The sequence below is a fragment of the Arvicola amphibius genome, chromosome 13 (genome assembly GCF_903992535.2).
Source record: "Arvicola amphibius chromosome 13, mArvAmp1.2, whole genome shotgun sequence".
Taxonomy (NCBI): Eukaryota; Metazoa; Chordata; class Mammalia; order Rodentia; family Cricetidae; genus Arvicola; species Arvicola amphibius.
This window is the reverse complement of record NC_052059.1, coordinates 67,289,582-67,313,290: the sequence shown is the minus strand read 5'-3', so window position 1 is coordinate 67,313,290 and position 23,709 is coordinate 67,289,582. Positions and strand designations below refer to the sequence as shown.

General features: G+C 39.6%; 1 protein-coding gene across 5 annotated transcripts in view; it reads right to left on the bottom strand.

Annotated features, from left to right (window-relative positions):
• Nucleotides 1-23,709, bottom strand: part of Txndc16 (thioredoxin domain containing 16) — an 87,372-nt gene that overhangs the window by 56,617 nt on the left and 7,046 nt on the right. For all 5 annotated transcript variants that reach the window (XM_038310194.1, XM_038310196.1, XM_038310198.1 and 2 more), the window contains 2 exons: nucleotides 17,676-17,749; nucleotides 16,893-16,967 (listed from right to left, as the gene is read on the bottom strand). In XM_038310194.1, the coding sequence (XP_038166122.1) occupies nucleotides 16,893-16,967; nucleotides 17,676-17,749 (149 nt within the window). The remainder of the gene's footprint in view (nucleotides 1-16,892; nucleotides 16,968-17,675; nucleotides 17,750-23,709) is intronic.

Here is a 23,709-nt window from a genome sequence, read left to right as displayed (position 1 = left end):
AGAAGGCAACAAGTCCAGCTTACTAACACATCCTTTATCTTCATCCAAAAGATTCCTTTATTGTCTATTTTCATATAAGATGTGCCCACAAAGTTTTTCTTTTCATTTAATCTCTACACGCATACCATATTTTTATTAAGCTAATTAAAGACTTTGGAAAGTTTTTCCAGGCCCACATACTTAAGAAAAGGTCCATTTAAATACTTACAATAAGTTATTCAAATACAGCTTTCTCTCACAGAAGAGCACTTTCCCTTAAACAGAAATTCTCCAACCTTTCGGAATTAAAACCCTTTTATAAGCTTATGTTTATATATGTTTGTTTATGTATGCTATCCTATTAATAGCTGCCAAATGGAAAAGCAAATTTTAAAAATATTTAATTTTAGAAAATAGGAATACCACTGTATATTAACATAACTTTTTATTTTAAAAATTTTTCAGAACAAAAGAAAAACTCATAAAACTGTGTCAGAGCTTTACATTTTTGCAAATCTCTTTAATATGGAACCAAATCTGCTTCTACATCCAATGTGTTGTGGTACTGTATGTCATATGGCCTCTAGGAAGCTGTTCATGAGAAAATTCTTCTGAAAAAGGCAAATAATGCCTTATTCACAAGAATATTTTGACTTGGTAGTTATTCTGAGAGTGCTACTACAAATTATATTAGCTTAAATACTTAGCTATTAAAGATTTATGAAACATAAAAACTTGAGCTATACTCCCAAGTAGGCTCTTGCTGTTTTCTGAGCAGTCCTCACCGTGCTAGTGTTCTGTATGTCTCACTTCTGTCCCCGACAACAGCACTGAGATGCCGCTGCTCAAAGAGGAAGTGGACTGGCTTCAAACATTTTACCTGTTGCTGCTAGAGCTGAGATTCAAACTCAGATGTTGTGACCATAACGGGTGGACATTCTGATGGTATCACCCACCCTTTTGGGAACCAGGAAGGAAGGTCCTGCTAGTTAGCGCAGGCTGAACTCAAACCTGCAGGAAATCTTCCTGCCTATTCTCAAGTGCTTAGATTACAAGCATGTACCGCCACACTGAGCCATCACTGAGCACTCTTACAAAGTGGAAAGAGGGTGACAGCTAATGATGGGACAACTTTACGCTAACACTCCCAAAATACCCTTGAGATACTTCAAAACTAGCTGAGCATCATCCAGTGTGCTTAAAAGGATCTCATGGGAATCCTTAACTTGGAAATTATATTCAGTGTAAACACAGCCCAAGTTTCTGCCAAAATGCCAATAATATCACAAACTTGCTTTTCCAACCTCCCTGCTACAACGCTTGGCTAAATGACCTGGAATCAGCTGCTGGAGGTTCTGGTCCAGGGGTAAGTGATACAAAGAAGCAGGGACAGCACAAAATGACCTTGCAAGGTGGTGGCAGTGATGCTTCAAAGGCAGCAATGTAACAGCGTTGTCGATGCAGGTAGAGCATCCAGTACAGCAGAGTCCTCCCACATTAGCTGTGCCATGATTCCAACTACAACTCTTGGCTGCACAACCTTTCAGTCTGCTTCTCCAGCTCTTTGAGTGAAGCTGAGACTTTTTGTATCTACTCCAAACCCTCTGTGCCAGTCAGTCAGTCAGACCCTGATTGCAGGGTCTCAACTAAGAACCCTATGTAATGCACTCACTCTGTCTGGTTTAATTTTCATGGCAAACATCTGAGATGGGAATTATCATTAACCCCATTTTAAAGATAAGGCTATGGGGTTTAGAGAGGTTAGTTTGCCTAATGTCCCGAAGCTCATTAAGCAGTCATTAGACGTGAGATAATAATAACCAAAACTAATGACATTCATAATCTAATGATCTGTGATGTTTCCCAGTGGCTTCCTGGCTTTATTATATTCCTTAATAGGCTGATTTCCAGAATATGACCCATGTCTAGGGAGCTCAAAGATCCACCCCAAAAGCCTGTGTACTCCTTCACTTTGGTTCCAACAAGAAAAACTGCTGACAGAAGTGGGTTAAGGAAAAAGTCTCTTGGGATTTTCCTGCTCTGGTAACAGGGTGAGACAGCCTGGGCTGCTCAGACTGGGACTCTCTGCCTCCCTTCCCTTGGCACCGCTTTTCTCGAGACGCTTCTATCAGAACCACCATGTAGATAAGACAGACGATCAGCAACTGAGCAGGTGTCAGTAAAACAAAGGAACCAAGAACCTGCTTTTCCTTCTTGTTATAGTGTAGATCAATGAGTCCTTCTTCAGAAACCAACTTCTGTCAGAATTCGAATTCTGTTTTTAAAAAGTCAGTACAACAGTGTCTGCTAACTTAGCATCTAAAACCCCCCACAAGAGAAAGGTGTAGAAGAGGTATGATTATTTTTATGTGTGTGGAGTTTCTTTATTCATGCTTCATTTGGTTTTGATTTTGAGATATGATTTAATAGGTAGCCCAAGATAGCCTGGCCTTTACTACATGTGTAGTCCAGGCTGGCTCAAACTAATTCTTTCTATTTCTGTTTTCCATGTGATGGTGTAGAGATAGCACAGCACAACACTCCCAAGAAATCACTAGTACCTAAACCACGAGGCTGTGACCACCAGAATCACACAAAGTGACAGGTCAAAAGCAGGAAGTACCTGTGAAACACAAACTAGACATGCGCCCAGTCATTCTCGAGTACTGCACAGCCTCCTACCAGTTTACCCCTTAGGAAACAATTATGGGCACATAAAGGAAGATTTCTGCTCCTTCTATAGTCAGTAAGAGCATGAGCTTTCCAAATTCATCAACCACCAACCTACTATGTACTGAGCACCTAACAGAGTTCAGGTCACAGTCTGAAGATCTGACCTATAAACCACGGTGTGACAAATTCATGTCCTAAACAAGAAACCTTTTACTCTAAATATCCAATAAAAACTCCAGTGTCAACTTGGTATATTTTTAAGTAATTTTTATTGATATTTTAAATATCATTTTAAAAGTCCACATAATTGGCTATAGTACCCCATAAGTATCTAATTTATAAATAATTAATATGAACTTTACCCTAAACTTATACTTATTCTCAGATTTTATAACTTTATTCTTTCCTAACTGCATTTTTTAATATTTTGAAAAAAATAAGTCGTTTATCAAAACTTTTGATAGTCTACTGACAAAAGGAGCAGAGTTAAAGAAAAACCGTGGATCACTGTTCTCAATCAAAAATATTCTACACAGAAAATTCAAAAGCTTTGAGAAAAAAAGTAAAAGCATGGTTTATACATTTTTCAAGCAAGTAAATACAAATATTCCCAAAAGCAAGCTTTTGACTCATGAACAAATGTTTTGAAAACAACCTAAGTATTATCTACAATTATTTCCCATAATTAGTTATAAATATAAGTAGAACATCTTGACCAAAAACAACTAACAAGTTGGCGGAAATTAGTGTAACTTAGCTTTGCACACTACCAGAGGAGAAAGGTAAACACCAACCCAGCTATAAACCTCCTATCTACATTGGTGGCCTGTACTACATGTACACTAGAACAGCACTGGCTCAAAAGGTGAGAGTTACCATCACTATCTGATTGGATTTAAGGTCCACTCCAAGAGGTGAAACCCATGCCTGACACTGATCAGGTGGTACCTGATAGGTGTGAACCTAGAGGGAAACCATATACTATTCTGCTAAAGGAACAGAGCAATAAAATAACTCCAAACTACATCCTGCTATACCCACACATCAGTATCTTGTCCAACTATCATCAGAGAAGCTTCCATCTGCAGTAGATGGGGACAAATACAGGGACCCACAACTGTACAATGCACAGAGAATAAGACCTTGGAACACCCAGTCATAAAAAGGATGTCTTGAAGCAATTCCCTTCCCTCAGGGCTGAGGGAACTCTGGGGACGAGAAGTTGGAAAAAGCCAGAGGGGATGGACGACACCAAGGGAACACAATAGGACTGACACATATAAGAACTTACAGAGACAGTGGCAGGATGAAGAGGATCTGCAGAGGTTCAAGTCAGATGGGGTCTCTCAACTGAGAGAAGTGGACACAAGCTACCATGCCTAACCAAGACGCTATCTCCAACTGACAACTGCTTACAATGGAAAAACTAACTTTCCTCCAACAATCTCTCACTGGGTTACAAACCCCCATGTCCAGCAGATGGCAGCCAACTCAAAAGGAACTCAGTGGTGTTCCGGGAGATATTTTGTCTCACAATGCTTTGTCTGGGCACTTTTATTTTTAACCTTACTGGTTGCCTTAATGTTCTTTTGCTGTAAAGAGACACCATGATCAAGGCAACTCTTAGGAGGAAAGTATTTAATTGGGTCTTGCTTACAGCTTCAGAGGGCTAGTCCATTATCATCACGGTGGGGAGCATGGTGGCCTGCAGGCAGGTGCCCGAGTAATAACTGAGAGCTACATCCTGATCCACAGGCAGAGGAAAAGACTGGCCTGGTGTGGGCTTTTGAAGTAACATACTCCCTCCAACAAGGCCACACCTTCTAATCCCTGGTAACTAAGTATTCAATACATAAGCCTATGGGGGCTTTTCTTATTCAAACTACCGTACTGATCCTTTGTTTGTGTATTACGGTTCTGATTTTGTGTTTTTATGGATTTCCTGTGTGTGCTTGTGTCTCTCAAGCTTTTTCTTTGCTTGTTTTTTCTCCTACTTGTGTGTTTCTTTTGTTCTACTCTTATTTGGTCTTTACTTGTTTGTTTTCCAAAGAAAGAGAGAAAGAAGTCTGTAGTTGGATGGGTGGGAAGATTGGGGTAATATGGGAGGAGATGAGGGAGGAGAAACTGTGATCAGAATAAAGTGCATGAAAAAAACTATTTTTAACTAAAAAATTTTTTGTAAACTTAAAAATGTCAGTAAATTATAGGTTGCCTATTTTCTGCTTAATAAAATGCTAGGTTAGAAGAATAATATGACCATACATATATTTCATATATATGACTGTACATATATCTCTTACATATATATCAGATCCTAATAAGATGCTATTCTAGAATAAAATGATATATACATATTTTATACATATATGTACATATACATCTTATGATTATATATATATATGTGTGTGTATATATATATATATCAAACAGCAAACAAAAGCATTCTTAAAAAAAAACAAGATATAGGCCAGTGGAGGGGAAACTGTCCAACTATGGGCAATGGGATTATGGAGACCATTTGTGTGTTAATATCGTTATGTAACACTCATGCAACAGTAAGAATATCACCGCTCAATCTAACTATAGTTTATTGCTGGCACTAATACACTATACTACTTTATTAACAGGTATAACCTAAATTTTCAAAATAAAAATTAAATACATAAAAATTAAATATAAATAAAAATAAAATAAATTATTTAGCGTCAGAGAGCAAAACTATGAAGACACAAAGATCAGAGATCTCTTGGGGGCTGGGCACAAACGTTTTAGGCCAGTGAAAAAGCTGTGTGATACTATAATGATTTGATTCAGTTCTTTACATATTTGTCCAAACCCACAGAATACACAACATGGAGAATGAATCCTAATATAACTTATGGACTTTAGGTGAACATGATAGGTCATCAGGGCTGGGGTGTGACTCGGGGATTTGCCTAGTCTACACAAAGCCCTAGGCCAGATCCCCAAAACCACCAAAGGAAAGAAATTCATTACTACAGACTGGCATACTGTTAGCAAACAACGCGCTGCTCTGGTAAGAGCAGGGGGCAAATGAGAGATCTCTGTACTTTCCTCATCTTTTTGCTATGAAACTAAAACTGATCTCCCAAAGGAAAAATGTCTTTCAAAACAAGCAAAACTACTAGAGGGCACACACAGGTGCTTCTGGGAGTGCACACCACTTCACTGCAGCCTTGGTTCCGAACACACACTCTTGACTGAAGCTGTCAGCATACCAGGCAACATCAAAGCATGCTGCCTGAACCGCCTCAGGGCACAATCAAAACTATGCTACAATCTGCCTTCTTTACATGTCTGACTCCAACAAAACTACCCCACTATTTCCAACTCCATGTCTGTCACACATTTCCCCATTACCTCTTCACCAGGCATTTACTCTTAAAGATTTATCACATCTGCTACTTCTTCAGGATGCCTGCTACCTCGACGTGACTTCCCCTTCCCTTCGGCATACACACTTCTAGTACTATTCTTACCACATCGTATCTTCTACATCTACCTCCTCGAGAAAATACCAAGTTTCTCGAGAACAGAAGCCAGAGCCTACTCATCATCCTCAATGTCTAGCAAGCGTCTGACATGTAACAGGAGCACAGTAAGCAAATGATATGTGGAATCTGTGTTCTCTAAGTCAGCACTAGGGCTGCACCTCCACAACAGGACATCAACAATCTCCTCAGCCCAAGCACTTTGGGTGACCTGCTCCTCAGCACCCACAGTCTCTCCTGAGCTAGGACCTGGCTGATTCACCACTTTGGGCCATGAGGTGTCCAGTGTGAACCTACTTTCAAATCTGGTATCAAACCTGGATTCTTACTTTAAGGAAAGGCAATTTTAGTGTCCCTATACCTTAAACAATCACCTTTCTCTTTTTCTTCACCCCTATTTCTAGGTTTAAGATTGTTATCAGGGAAACACAATTTGCTACAATACTGAGGGGACTAAGGGTGGGGGACTAGCCATGAAGCAGGACACATCACTCTCTAGGACCTCCATAGTTGGACAAAATCCCGGCCCCCTCCCCCAACTGCCTTGGCTTCTCTAGCCAGCCACCAGATCCTGCAAGCTACTAGCCCCATTCTATCCCCAAACTTGCCTATCCTCCTGCAGCCTAGGTGGAACTCTGAAACACAGCTTGCTACAACACTTGAAGGGACCAAGAAAGTGAACCAGGAGAGAAGACCAAGAGACCTCAGTGGTTCCCTGAGGCACAGACAATGACAGTATAGAGCAGGCTAAGAACAATTCCCAAAGACTCAGACAGCCATGTAAGACACAAAGATACTGCTAGCCTCATTTGAAGGAAGAGATGGGTGGGCACAAATGCAAGAATTCATCCAACAACCTAAAAAGCAACATAGTAACACCAGAACACAGTGGTCACACAACAGGAAGACCTGATCATCCTAACCCCAGAAGAACCAAAAGAAAACCACTTTAAATGTAACTTTATGAAGATGATGGAGACCTTTAAAGAGGAAATAAAAAACTCCCTTAAAGAAATGGAGGAAAAGACAAATAAAAAATGGAAGAAATTAATAAATCCCTGAAAGAAACCCAAGAAAAAACAATCAAACAGGTGAAGCAAACAGTTCAAAACTTGAAGACTGAAATAGAGGCAATTAACCACAAACTGAGGGAATTCTGGATATGGAAAATCTGGGTAAACGAACAGGAACTACATAGGCAAGTATAACCAAAAGAATACAAAAGATTGAAGAATCTCAGGTGTTGAAGATACTAGAGAAGAAATAGATTCATTGGTCAAAGAAAACATTAAATCCAACAAATTCTTAACACAAAACATCCAGGAAATCTGGGCCACCATAAAATGACCAAACCTAAGAATAATAGGGGTAGAAGAAGGAGAACTCCAGCTCAAAGGCACAGAAAATATATTCAACAAAATCATAGAAGAAAACTTTCCGGGTTAGGGTTAGGGTTAGGGTTAGGGTTAGGGTTAGGGTTAGGGTTAGGGTTAGGGAAAGAATAAAAAAAAAAAAAAAAAAAAAAAAAAAAAAAAAAACTTTCCCAACCTAAAGACAAGAAGCTTACAGAACACCAAATAGACTGAATCAAAAAAAAAGGCCCCTCACCATATAATAATCAAAATGCAAAACCAAAACATACAGAATAAGAAAGAACATTAAGAGCTGCAAAGGAAAAAGGTCAAATAACATATAAAGGTAGACCTATCAGAATTATACCCAACTACTCCATGGAAACCATGAAAGCCAGAAGTCCTAACAGATGTGCTGCAGACACTAAGAGACCACGGATGCAAGCCCAGACTACTATACCCAGCAAAGCTTTCAATCACCATTGATGGAGAAAACAAGATAGTCCATGACAAAACCATATGTAAACAATGTGGATCCACAATGCTAACTCTATAGAAAGTACTAAAAGATTTCCTTCCCCAACCCAAGGAAACTAACTGTATCCACAAAAACACAGGCAACAGATAACCCCCACCAGCAAAACCCAAAGAAGGGAAACACATAAATACTACTACCAAAAAATAGCAGAAATTAACAACCACTGGTCATTAATATCTCTAAATATCAATGGACTCGATTCACCTATAAAAAGACACAGGCTAAGAGAATGGATATGAAAACAGGATCCAGCTTTCTGCTGTATACAAAAACACACCTCAACCTCAAAGACAGACATTACCTCAAAGTAAAGGGTTGGGAAAAGGTTTTCCAATAAAATGGACCTAAGAAACAAGCGGGTGTAGCTATCCCAATATCTAACAAAATAGTTTTCAAACTAAAATCAATAAAGAAGAGATGGAGAAGGACACTTTTTTTTTTTTTTGGTTTTTCGAGACAGGGTTTCTCTGTAGCTTTGGAGTCTGTCCTGGAACTAGCTCTTGTAGACCAGGCTGGTCTCGAACTCACAGAGATCCGCCTGCCTCTGCCTCCCGAGTGCTGGGATTAAAGGCGTGCGTCACCACCGCCCGGCAGAAGGACACTTTATATTCATAACAGGAACAATCCATCAAATGAAGTCTCAATCCTGAGCATCTACGTCTATAATACAAGAGCACACACATATGTAAAAGAAACATTACTAAAACTTAAATCGCACATCACACCACATAAACTAATAGCAGGAGACTTCAACACTCCACTCTCACCAATAGACAGGTTAACCAGACAGAAATTTAACAAGAGAAATAGAAGAACTAACAGATGTCATGAATCAAATGGACTTAACAGACATCTATAGAACATTCCAAACAAAAGAATATACCTTCTTCTCAGCACCTCATGGAACCTTCAGTAAAATTGACCACATACTCGGGAACAAAGCAAACCCCCCACAGAAATAAAAAAAAAAATGGAGCCGGGCGGTGGTGGCGCACTCCTTTAATCCCAGCACTCGGGAGGCAGAGGCAGGCGGATCTCTGTGAGTTCGAGGCCAGCCTGGTCTACAAGAGCTAGTTCCAGGACAGGCTCTAAAAAAAAAAAGCTGCAGAGAAACCCTGTCTCGAAAAAACCAAAAAAAAAAAAAAAAAAAAAAAAATTGGAGTAACCCCTGTGTCTTAACCGATCACCATGGTTTAAAGTTAGAATTTAACAACACTAATTGCAGAAAGCCTACAAACTCATGGAAATTGAACAATGAACTATTGAACCATCCCTGGGTCAAGGAAGAAATAAAGAAATTAAAGACTTCCTAGAATTCAATGAAAATTAAGGCACAATGTACCCAAACCTGTGGGACACTAGGAAAGCAGTGCTAAGAGGAAAGTTTATAGCACTAAATGCCAACAAAAAGAAAATGGAGAAAGCTCACATCAGTGATTTAACAGCACACCTGAAAGCTTTAGAACAAAAATAAGCAGACTCACCCAGGAGTAGAAGACAGGAAATAATCAAAGTGAGGGATGAAATCAACAAAATAGAAACAATACAAAGAACCAATGAGACAAAGAGCTGGTTCTCTGAGAAAATCAACAAGATAGACAAACTAATCAAAAGGCAGAGAGAGAATATCCAAACTAACAAAAATCAGAAATGAAAAGGGGGACATAACAACAGACACTGAGGAAATTCAGAGAATAATTAGGTCATACTACAAAAACCTGTACTCCACAAAATTGGAAAACATAAAATGGACAATTTTCTATACATATACCATATATCAAAATTAAATCAATACCAAGTGAACGATTTAAAGACCTATAATCTTCAAGGATATAGAAGCTGTCATCAAAAACTTCCCAACCAAAAAAAAAAAATCTCAGATTCTACCAGAACATCCAAGAAGAGCTAATACCTATACTCCTCAAAGTGTTCCACATAATAGAAACAGAAGGAACGTTGCTAAATTCTTTTTATGAGGTTGCAGTTACCCTGATACCAAAACCACACAAAAAACTCAACCAAGAAAGAGAATTACAGACCAATCTCACTCATGAACATGGATGAAAAAATACTCAACAAAATACTGGCAAACCAAATCCAAGAACACATCAAAAAAAAATCATCCACCATGATCAAGTCAGCTTCATCCTAGAGATACAGGGCTAGTTCAACATATGAAAATCTAACAATGTAATCCATCATATAAACAAACTGAAAGAAAAAACATATATTCACCTCATTAGATGCTAAAAGAGCATTTGACAAAATCCAGCACTCCTCTATGAAAAAGGTCTTGGATAGATCTGGGATACAAGGAACATAGCTAAATATAATAAAAGAAATACACAGCAAGCCAACAGACAACATCAAATTAAATGGAGAGAAACTCAAAGTGATTCCACTAAAATCAGGAACAAGACAAGGCTGTCCACTCTCTCCATATCTTCAACATACTTCTTGAAGTTCTGGCTATAGCAATAAGACAACAAAGGAAATTAAGGGGATTCAAATTGGAAAGGAAGAAGTCAAACTTTTGTTATTTGCAGATGATATAATAGTATATAAAAGTGACCCCAAAAAACTCTACCAGGGAACTCTTACAGCTGATAAATACCTTCAGTAATGTGTCAGAATACAATATAAACTCAAAAAAATCAGCAGCCTTCCTATATACAAATGATAAAGAAGCTGAGAAAGAAATCAGAGAAACATCACCTTTCATAATAGCCACAAATACATAAAATATCTTGGGGTAACACTAAACAAAGAAGTGAAAGACCGATTCGACAAGAACTTTAAGTCTTTGAAGTAAGAAATTGAAGAAGATACCAGAAAAAAGAAAGCTCTCCCATGCTCTTGCATAGGTAGAATCAACATAGTAAAAAATGGCAATTCTACCAAAAGCAAGCTATAGATTCAATAAAATCCCCACCAAAATTCCAACACAATTCTTCACAGACCTTGTGCTATGGAACGATGGTCTTGTATCCTGTTACTTGTAAGTATAGGTGGGATGACCAGGCAGACAGTAGAGGTGGGACCACAAGAACAGGAGAATTCTGGGAAGAGGAAAGGCTGAGTTTGCAGCCGTCACTTAGACTCAGAGGAAGCAAAATGAGAAAGCCTCATTGATAAAAGGGACCAAGCCATGTGACTAACACAGACAAAATTATGGGCTAATGTAAGTTATAAGAGTTAATAAGAAGCCTAAGCTAACAGGCCAACCAGTTTATAATTAATGTAGACCTCTGTGAGTTTCTTTGGGACTGAACGGCTGCAGGACTGGGCAGGATAGAAACCTCTGTCAACAGACCTTGAAAGAACTTCATATGGAAAAACAAAAAACCCAGGATAGCCAAAATAATACTGTACAATAAAGGAACTTATGAAGGCATCACCATCTCTGAAATCAAGCTCTACTAAAGAGCTACAGTAATGAAAACAGCTTGGTACTGGCAAAAAAAACAAAAACAAAAACAGAGAGGTTGACCAATGGAATCGAATCAAAGACCCAGATATTAATCCACAAACCTATGAACATCTGATTTTTGACCAAGAAGCTAAATTTATACAATGGAAAAAGGAAAGTATCTTTAACAAATGTTGCTGGCTTAACTGGATGTCAACATGTAGAAGAATGAAAATAGATCCCTATCTATTGCCATGCACAAAACTTAAGTCCAAATGGATTAAAGACCTTCGTATAAATCCAATCACACTGAACCTGACAGAAGAGAAAGTGGGAAACAGTCTTCAATGCATGGGCAAAGGAGACCACTTCCTAAATATAACCACAGTAGCACAGACCCTGAGAGCAAAAATAAATAAATGGGATCTCCTGAAACTGAGAAGCTTCTATAAAGCAAAGGACACAGTCAATAAGACAAAAAGGCAGCCTACTGAATGGGGAAAGATCTTCACCAACCCCACACCAGAAAAAGGACTAATCTCAAAATATATAAAGAACTCAAGAAATTAGACATCAAAATTCTAAATAACCCAATTTAAAAATGGGGTACAGAACTAAACAGAGAATTCTCAACAGAAGAATCTCAAATGGCCGAAAGACATTTAAGGAAATGTTCAACATCCTTAGCCATCAGGGAAATGCAAATCAAAACAACTCTGAGATTTCATCTTACACCAGTCAGAATGGATAAGATCAAAAACACCAATGATAGCTTATGCTGGAGAGGATATGGAGTAAGATGAACACCCCTCCATTGCAGGTGGGAATGCCAACTTGTGCAACCACTCTGGAAATCAGTATGGTGGTTTCTAAGAAAATTGGGAATCAACCTACCTCAGGATACAGCAATACCACTCTTGGGCATATACAAAAGATGCTCAATCATACTACAAAGACAATTGTTCAACTATGTTCATAGCAGCATTATTTGTAATAGCCAGAATCTGGAAACAACCTAGATACCCCTCAACCGAAGAATGGATAAAGAAAATGTGGCATATTTATACATTAGAGTACTACTCAGTGATAAAAATAAATAAATAAAAAATGACATCTTGAATTTTGCATGCAAATGGATGGAACTAGAAAACACTACCCTGAGTGAGGTAACCCAGACCCAAAAAGATGAATATGGTATGTACTCACTCATAAGTGGATACTAGTTATAAACAAAGTATATTGAGCCTATAGTTCATGATCCTAGAGAAGCTAAATAACAAGGTGAACCCTAAGAAAAACATATATAGATTCACCTGAAAAGTTGAAATAGACAAGATCGCCTGACAAAATTGGGAGCATGAGATTGCAGGGAGAAGGGAGGGTGGAAGGGAAAGAGAGTAAGAGAAGGGGGGACGAGGAGAATTTGAGAGAATGGGATAGTAGAGATGGAGGAAGGGCAGAGAAGAGAGCAAGGAAAGAGATATCTTGATTGGGGAGCCATTATGAGGTTAGCAAGAAACCGGATTCTAGAGTAATTCCCAGAAATCTACAAGGATGACCCCAGCTAAGACCCTAAGGAACAGAGGAGAGGGGGCCTGAACTTTGCCTCGCCTTATAGTCAGACTAATGAATATCTTAAATATCACCATAGAACCTTCATCCAGCAATTGATGTAAACAGAGGCAGAGACTCACATCGGAGCACTGTACTGAGCTCCCAAAGTCCAGCTGAAGAGTGGGAAGAGTGAGAATATGAGCAAAGAGGTCAAGACCATGATGGGTACAACCATGGAAACAGTCTACCTGAGCTAATGGGAACTCACCAACACCAACCGGACTGGGAAGGAACAAGCATAGGCTCAAACTAGTCCCTCTCAATGTGGTTGACAGTTGCATGGCTGGGACAGACTGAAGGGTCACTAGCAGTGGCACCAGGATTTATCCCTACCGCTTGTACTGGCTTTTTGAGAACCTATTTTCCTTGGACGTATACCTTGCTCAGCCTAGACATAGTAGGGAGGGCCTTGGATCTTCCCCAAAGCAATGTGCCTTAACTTCTCTGAGGAGTGGATGGGGTTGGGGTGAGAGAGGGTAAGTGGATGGGAGGAGAGGAGGGAGTGGGAACTTGGATTGGTAAAATGAAAAAAGATAGTTTGTTTCCTTTTTTAAAAAAATTTTAAAAGATTGTTATCAGATAGTTATTGGGCATGGATCACAGCAAAACTGTTTTCCTGAGAAGAGTAGCGTGTCTTCTATTTTGGCCTTTTGTTGAACTACACATGACCCCTTGGAAATTCCTTCTTCATGAGGCCATCATTCAGGATGTAGCTCAGGACAATACAGATTAAGACCATCTTTTTATTCAATGTCTAGAACTGGAAAGTCTACAAAAAAAACAAAGTACATAGGGGGCCTTGTAGGAATGGGACATAGGAAGACGAGAGTCCAGTTGCAGCAAGAGACCCCAGAATTTTGCAGATGCCAGTGCTCGGGCTAACCACCAAGAACAGCAGCAGCTGTGGAGGGAAGCCAGCCAGAGCCTTAAAGACAGGCTGTGTGTACAGAAGACAGAGCTAGAGAAATGACCCAAGCCCTCTGGAGGAACCCAGAAAATCATGAGTAAATTCCAGATGACTGGACATTGAGTTATTTGTTGGAGTTTGGCTTTGCTTTGTACAGACTATTATGGTGCCCTGGTTCTTGAAAAACTTTTTTATTGTTTTTATTGAGCTATACATTTTTCTCCACTTCTTTCCCTTCTTCCTCCTCCTCTTCTACCCCCTCCCATGATCCCCATGGTCCCAATTTATTCAGGAGACCTTGTCTTTTGCTACCTCCTATGTAGATTAGATCCATGTATATCTCTCTTAGGGTCCTCTTTGTTGTCTAGGTTCTCTGGGATTGTGACTTATAGGCTGTTTTTTTTTTTTTGCCTTTATGTCTAAAAGCCACTTATGAGTGAGTACATATTATATTTGTCTTTCTGGGACTGGGTTACCTCACTCCATATGATGTTTTCTAGCACCATCCATTTGCCTGCAAATTTCAAGATGCCATTTTTTTTCTGTGTAAAATTCCATTGTGTAAATAAATGTACCATATTTTCCTTATCCATTCTTTGGTTGAGGGAAATTTAGATTGTTTCCAGGTTTGGCTATGACAAATAATGCTGCTATGAACATAGTTGAGGACATGTCCTTTTGGTATGATTGAGCATTACTTTGGGTATATACCCAAAAGTGGTATTGCTGGGTCTTGAGGTAGGTTGTTTCCTAATTTTCGGAGAAATTGCCATACTGATATCCAAAGTGGCTGTACCAGTTTGAACTCCCACCAGCAATGCAGGAGTGTTCCCTTTACCCCACATCCTCTCTAGCATAAGTTGTCATCAGTGTTTTTTGGTCTTGGTCATTCTTACAGATGTAAGATGGAATCTCAGGGTTGTTTTGATTTGCATTTCTCTGATGGCTAAGGATATTGAGCATTTCCTTAAGTGTATTTCAGTCATTTGAGAGTCTTCTGTTGAGAGTTCTCTGTTTAGGTCTTTACCCCATTTTCTATTGGATTATTTGTTCTTTTGATGACCAATTTCTTGAGTTCTTTGTACATTTTGGAGATTAGACCTCTGTCTGATGTGGGGTTGGTAAAGATCTTTCCCCATTCTGTAGGCTGCCATTTTGTCTTGTTGACCGTGTCCTTTGCTTTACAGAAGATTTTCAGTTTCAGGAGGGTCCATTTATTAATTGAGAAACAAGGTACTTTTTAAACCCTAAGGGAAGCAACAAAGCTGACCATCTATCTGCAGCCACCAACCACCTGTGTGTGTGTGTCCCCTGAGATGCATACACTAACACCTGAGTGTGTATGTGTTTGTGTGTCCCGAGATGCATACACTGACACCTGTGTGTGTGTGTCCCGAGACGCATACACTGACACCTGTTTGTCCTGAGATGCATACACTGACACCTGAGTGTGTGTGTGTGTTTGTGTGTCCCAAGATGCATACGCTGACACCTGAGTGTGTGTGTGTTTGTGTGTCCCCTGAGACGCATACACTGACACCTGAGTGTGTGTGTCCCGAGATGCATACGCTGACACCTGTGTGTGTGTGTCCTAAGACGCATACACTAACACCTGTGTGTTTGTGTCCCCTGAGATGCATACACTGACACCCAGGTATGTATATAGGTGTGTGTGTGTGTGTCCTGAGACGCATACACTAACACCCGTGTGTTTGTGATCTCTGAGATGCATACACTGACACCCAGGTATGTGTGTAGGTGTGTGTGTTTGTGCATGTGTCCTGAGATGCATACACTGACACCCAGGTATGTGTGTAGGTATGTGTTTGTGCATGTGTCCTGAGATGCATACACTGACACCCAGGTATGTGTGTAGGTGTGTGTGTGTGTCCTGAGATGCATATACTGACACCCAAGTGTGTGGGTGTGTGTCCTGAGATACATACACTGACACCCAGGTGTGTGTGTGTGGTACATGTCCTAAGATGCATACACTGACACCCAGATGTGTGTGTCTGTGCGTGTGTCCTGAGATACATACACTGACACCCGTGTGTGTGTGTCCTGAGATGCATACACTGACACCCAGGTATGTGTGTAGGTGTGTGTGTGTGTGTGTGTATGTGTGTGTGTGTCCTGAGATGTATATACTGACACCCAGGTATGTGTGTAGGTATGTGTGTCTGTGTGTGTGTCCTGAGATGCATACACTGACACCCAGGTATGTGTGTAGGTGTGTGTGTGTGTGTGTGTCCTGAGATGCATACACTGACACCTAGGTGTGTGTGTAGGTGTGTGTGGGTGTGGGTGTGTGCGTGGGTGTGGGGGGTGTGTCCTGAGATGCATATACTGACACCTACCCCCAATATGGGGGGATTCAGAGGTGGAACTCTGAGGAAAAATTAGATCATGAAAGCAGATCCATTATAGATGAGATTAGAAGCCTCGTAAAAGAAACTTCAGATATCCAGGTTCCTCTGCTCTGAGAGGACACGGGGAGAACACAGACCCTCATCTGACACCAAATCAGCCAGTAATCTGACACTGGACTTGCAGCCTCCAAAACTGTGAAAAATAAAATTCTGTTTTCTGTGCCACTTGGTCCATGGATTTTGTTACAGCAGCCCAGACAGACTAAGGCATCTAGTAAATACTCATTGCACTAGCAAACCAAAAGCGACTGTATGACCATCAGGTCCAGTTAAGAAAACCCTTCAAAAAAAAAAAAGCATGTATTCCTGTTTTCTGTCACTGAAGAAATTTTAGATCCTTGAGATAATAAACCAGCAATCTGTATGAAACTTATGCCTATAAAGATGTTAAACTCTAAAATGTCTCCAAGAACTGTGGTTCCCTAAAGTGAAATGACCAATAAGCAAGCAGATGAGCGCCCCCACCCCGTACTTACAAGAGAACATGTGCAACAATGGCGTCCACGTCAAATAAGGTGTCGGTGGGGAATTCTCTGAGCAGTATGCTGCCCCTAGGGAAAGTTTGAAGAACACGTTACTGAAGCACCTCCTTACACTCCAATTTGCTTGCCTAGCTAACATTAAGTTCTTTGATATCAGAGCCTGTGTCTTGTCTGTATACCCCAAACACCTATCTGATTAATGGTACATAATATTCTCAAGTATCTACTGAGGATACACCCAAATAAGCATGTTCATCTTGCAAAGTTTAGGACCTACACTTGGAAAAAAAAACTGGTAAAGGAACAAATCCAAATCCAAAGGAGACTTCGATTAACATCTCCATCACATGCAGGTTTCCAGACTGGCTTGGGAAGGAAGGAAGCAGGTGAGAGAGAGAAAAGTTTGTCTCACATCTCCAAGAGAAGACGACAGACTCAACAGTAGAAGAACCAACACCTAGACAATAGTAGACGGATCCCTCAGGAGGAAAGGGTTCACAATATGGAGCTGGCAGAGCCACACAGAACACTCAGCCTGCTCTGTGCTTCTTGCCCGATATTCTGAGTAGAAATTCACATAAGGTTCTGCAGCTTTTGTAGAGAAAGAAATTAAAGCTCAGAAAGGCTAGTGGTAACTCTACTCCTTGGACTTTCTACCAAACTTCCTAAGCCGTCACTGAATACCACGTTATTCTAGCCTAGCGATGTGCTGTGTGCTCTTAACTAGTCTAAAACTACTACTTTGCATTAGAAGGCCACACTCCAAAGAGAATTTACCTGAATAAATACGCTTTCATCAAACCCTCTTCTTGCCCACAATACCTTGATGTTTCTTCTTGGACACAGTTAACCTGCAAGAGATTATATTCACGGTTTAAGGTATGCATCAAAGGGTCAGGCTTCACAGTAAAGAAAATAAGGAGAATGAAACATCACCACCTGTCTCCAGCTAACATCTGCCCCTCACTTTTCCAGACTCAATGCTTTCACTGCTCACTCAAGCGCTCGAGGAAACCACAGAAAGGAACTCAAAGTGATATTTAATTTTCTACAAGTTTACATTTAACTCAATTTTGCAAAGCAATCAGGAGGTAAGAAGGAAAAACAGGAAGAAAATGCTTACGACAACACAACCAACCATACAAGAAAACCAAAAAGCAGAGGCTGAGGGTGGAGTTCGGAGGCAGAGTGAGACTTAGCTAGAGAACTTAAGCTGGGCCTATGACAGCAACTCTGCACCTACGCACAGGTGTGTCCAGTAAATTCTGATGGTTTCCTAATCCAAGTCCATCAACCCCTTTACTTTTATTAATAGAACCACACTCTTAAGAAAAAATAAAGTCTCGTATTAGATATTTTTTTAGCCTCCACAGTGGGTCAGGATGGCCACAGGGTAAACATGGCATTAGGAGATGTCACTGTGTGAGAGAATTCATTGGCAGTTCTCAAAAGGAGACTGAAAGCTTCTCTCTCAATAAGAAGTCTAGAGAAACAGTGGCAATCGCAAGCACGGTCATCTTTATACCATTCACTAAAATTGTACAGCAGAAAGATAAACCAAGTGTCCAGTGTTAGAGGAGCCTCACCAAGACAGACAGCACACAACCGAGATTTATGTGAGGAAATGTCAGACCAGTCATGAGCATAAGACGGAAGGTGAGAGGGCACAAAATAAGGAGGCAGGAACATAGGTACAAGCCAAGGATTAGGACAGGGAGGAAAGTCATGAAGACTGAAGAGAAAGGAAAACTATGAACAGTGACTGTGTGCACGCATCACCACACAGAAACAAGCCATGAGGAGAGGGCACACATTTCCAGCTAGAGAGATAAACGGCCACCGATGTAACTAGCTTAAACAAAGGCTGGAGAGGCAGTTATTTTATTTGAATTTGGTTAAGGATTTTTTTTTTTGCTTTGATGGAATGGGGTTTTTGTTCTTGCTAGTTTAATTTGTTTGTGCAGAATTTAAGGAAACAGAAAAAAATGTTTGTCAAAAAAATTATAAAAGGGGAACTGACGGGAAAGACATAAGGAACAGAAAACGAGAATTAAGTCAGCTATAACCAAAAGAACTTTAGTGGACATCTTAACTTTGAAGTCCAAAGAATAGGAATGCTTGATGTACAAGAGGTCATGTACTCATTCACTAGCATGTGAGGATCTACCATTATGTTAGCCACTGGGGATACAGCAAAGTCCCAAATAAAAAAACTTTGTTTTGAACTTACATTTTAAAGTAATAAACACTAAATAATCAATGTATAAAGTTAAGTACCATACACAAAAACAGTAAAGGGGCAGAATATACCAGACCATTTAAGATAATCAAGGAAAGCTTCCCTGTAGTATATATAATAAAACCTAGAGACAGATACTGGGGTTCAAGACAAAGATCAGAAAAGCAAAACAGCCAAGCCAGTAGAGAAGCCTTACTTCTACCAAGACTGGGTGACTGCAGACTGAGCTCTGAACCTCTGTCTCCTCCCATCTTACAGTCCCCTCTAGCACTGGAATTAAAGGCATGTGACTCCCTAGTACTGGGATTACAGGGGTGAGCCACCATCACCTGGATCTCTTTCTGCATTGATCTTGTGTAGCCCAGGGTGGCTTTGAACTCACAGAGATCCTTCTGCCTCTGTCTCCCAAATCCCAGGATTAAAAGTTATGACACCACTACCTGGCTTCTAGTGACTTAGTTTTACCCTCTGATCTTCAGGCAAGCTTTATTTATTAAAACATAAATAAAATCCCACTCTATTTCCCCTTTTTATCTAAAATAAAAAAGAAGACCATAACTAATATATGAAAACTAGATACAATAAGTACAATAACTCTATACAATATGTACAAGATAAGTACATCAACAATGTCTAGTCCATTTGCATTTGACAAATTCAGAGAAAATACTCCCTATCCACCCTATTGTGTCAGTCCAAAGTCTTGTGCCTAATTTACTTTCTATCATAATTTGCTTTCTGCGTCTGGTAAATAAGGAAAACTAAAACTATCTAGTCTTCAACTCCCTCGAAGATCCAAGAAGGAAATGACATTAACTGAGAAAGCAGGAAGTACGAGCAAGTGACTTCCAAAAATTTTGAGAAAAGACAGAGACAGCTGGCTGCAGTTCCTCTGCAGTGTTGGGGCATCCGTTTCAGCCTACGGGCCTAGAATCTCTGATAGACTTTTCTATGAAGCAGAATTTTTGAAGTTGTCCCACCTCATCTGGGCAAAGATTTGGCAGTCACTCTCTTTTGTGTCCTACTTGTCCAATTAGGACAGCATACTGTCAGCACTTTCTTGTCCAGTGGCTTATTTTTGCCACAAAGAAAGCAAACTCCATGTAGAGTTTCTTCAATGGCCATCATCTTTTCTGAAATAGATTGGTGTTGCTAGGAGCAGACATGTCTCAATGTCATAAAAAGAAGAACCTATGTTATTAAAACATCTTAAATGCCATATTCTGTATATCTCTGAAGTGTTTGAAGATAACCTGTGCATCTAAAATATATGTTTGACCTTGAAAACATACCTAATATGACTACAAGTTCTGTTGTAATAGGTGACTAATTACTAACCTGCATTTCCTTATTATCCTAAAGAGCTGGTAGTAATAATTTCCAATAACTAAAAATTTTTGTTAATTGTTAAGTGAGCTGTAAAGGTACAATACCTTGAACAAGATTAGAAACATATGTACAGTCTGTTTTAACAAAATTAATCTCAAATTTATATCAATATACAAAATTTGTATACAGTATATAAAAAGCCAATCCAATATAAAACATTTAAAACTAATAGTTGCTTTTTAAAAGTAGATGTGATAATCTACCTTTTTATCTTATCATAGCTATATCCTCTCTTTTTTCTTTTCAAAGTAGATTCAATATTCCACCCTTTTATCCTATCATATCTATATCCCTTTTTTTCTTTTCAAAACAAAAAACCTCAAAGATTACCAGCATCCCAATCAGCAGGAAGTAGCCTAAAATCAATGCCCACATTCCCCCCCCCACAAAAAAAATGAATTATGGACGGACGTTCATCTTTGTTTAGCATGTTGGTTACAAGTTGTTATGGATAATGGTCAGGAAAAAAACTAAACAAAGATTAGATTCGGGGTTTTTGTTTTGAAAAGAAAAAAGGGGAAATGCTGGGGGATAATGCTCTTGTACACTATAAAGATTTGTCACTCATATTGCTTTAATAAAACACCAGTCAGGAAGTATAGGTGGGGCGACCAGAGTAGAATTCTGGGAAGAGGAATGGCAGTCAGTCACCAACCAGATGCAGAGGAAACAAGATGAGAATGCCTTACTGAGAAAAGTACCAAGCCACATGGCTAAACATAGATAAGAATTATAGGTTAGTTTAAGTTGTAAGAGCTGGTTAATAGTAAGTCTGAGCTAATAGGCCAAACAGTTTATAATTAATATAAGCCTCTGTGTGTTTCTTTGGGACTGAACAGCTGTGGAACCAGACAGGTCAGAAACTTCTGTCTACACTTCCCTGAGGAGGTAACACTGGCACTAAGAGCAGAAGGGAGACACACATATAAATGTGTGACTGAGGAGGAAATACTTTGGCAGGCCCAGGAAACAGAGAAATGAACTGTGTGATTCAGGAACATAAAGAAAGTAGGGGACAGAAAATGAATGAGAGATAAGGTGGTCTCTGTGACACCCAGGGTGTAATCTACTGTGACTGTAACGGGCAGCCTGCCATCGGACACATCTGACCACACACAGGGGGCTAAGAGTGAGAGGAAACTACCAGTTACTAGGACAGCACTGTAGTCCCTCAGTGACATGATGACCAGGAGAGTGAGAGCAGATGAAGTACGACAGCAGCTGAGTTTGAAAAGTGTTGAACATAGAACCTAGCGGTTCATGGACTGGTTAGGAGAGAAAGAGAAGGCTTTCAAAGATGACTAAAGGGGCTTTGTTTTAAAGACCAACTTGATATAGTCACAAAGCTTTGTTTTGGTTATCATTTGTATAATGCACCTTTTTCCCTTCATTTTCATTAAAATTGTGTGAAGCCTTTAGTATAAAGTTGAACTTGGTTATTGTGTCTAGATTGGGAATAATTCTCTTAACCAGAATAATTGATCCACTTATATTTTAGCTCCACCCAACCTGGAGGAGCTATTGGCAACTAATGGTGGCCAAAGGAGAGGCAGCCATTTTCTTCAGTATAATAGAGGGAAAATGCTCTACTAAATAAATCCTGACTCATTATCATTCAAGAAAGTGAATTAAACTCAGAGCACATGCACACGCACACACGCACGCGCTCACACACACAAACACACACACAAAGATATTTTGGTGTTTCCTTCATCTACCTATCCCTGACAATTTTAATTTTTGAGGACATTCTCAAATGCTACTCTTCTCCAACATCACTGTGACTTTCCCCATTCAGAAAGAAGCCTTCATTTCTTTAAAAGTGGGACTGGATTTATATAGCCCTTATTACAATGATTACATCCTTCTAGGGACTAAGATGATCTGTGAATGTGATATATGCTCATATTTACAATATGTCCCTTCCAAAGAAAAGAACTAGGTTTTGGTCATCTAAAGAACACTCAATACAATAAACTCATTTCACTGTCATAATTATTTGCAATTTCTTATGTGGCAAGGACTGAGCTAAATGTTCAGGATGGGCCTGTGATTTACCATCTTCTCTAGGAAAATCTCAGTGTTCTCAACCACAAAAGTTAAAAGTTTAAAGCTATATCAGTAAGTACAACCTAAGCGTAGATCCTAATATTCTTCTCCAGTTACATAATTCTAGGTTCTTCTCTATCTGTAACTAGATAAACAACACAGTCATGCCTTTGAGTATCATGCAATTACTATTTCATTTCTAAAGTTTATTTTTATTTTATGTCCATGAGTGTCTGCATACATGTATGTGTACCACATGTGTGCCTGGAGGAGAATGGTGATGGTGGAGCCAGAAGAGGGCATCAGATCCCCTGGAACTGGAGCTACAGATGGTTGTGAGATGCCATGAAGGTGTTAGGACCTGAACTAGTTCCAACACAAGAGCAGCTGGTGCTCCTAACCACTAAGCATATCTATCCCACCCCTTCTGAATTTTTGTTTAAATTTTCACCCAGCGTTCACGATAAATCGGTGTTGGTAACATCCTAGAACAGACTCAGTAAGTAAACAAAGCTAGCTGACAGAAAGAAATGACACACCTAAAAGATGGAGTCTGTGGTGTGACTGGATTTTGTAAGGTACACAGACTGTGCTACCTTCCTGTAGGACGTCTACTGTAGACACTAAGAGGGACAACAGTCACCTCTGGGAGAAAGGCAGTAGTTGAACTGAGAAGGAACAGCTAGTAGACATTAACCTGAAAAAATGACAGTCACTGGGAGACATCCCTGTAAGTCTCAGGTAATGAAAGTTAGATGTTACCCAATCCAATACATGTGGAAATTGTCCATTAAACTCCATAGCAAATTCAATTTTTTTTGGGAAAAAATTACATTTTCAAATTGACTTGTTATAATTTACAAAACCTTACCATGGGCTTGAAAATACCTTGACAGGACAGGTTATGAAATACAGTCAAGTTCTCACAGCTGGGGATTTAGCCACCTTGTTTTCTCTCCATTAACTATTACTTAATCATCTGAAACTGTACTTAAGTAAGAAGCAAGAAAAAACAAACATTTTTTTCTCTCAGTTTGGGAAAAGGTAAGGAGCTAATGTGTTTTTAGATATACAGTCATAGGCCATACTGCTGTAAATGTCTGTCACTGATATCCTATTGACATAAATAAATAT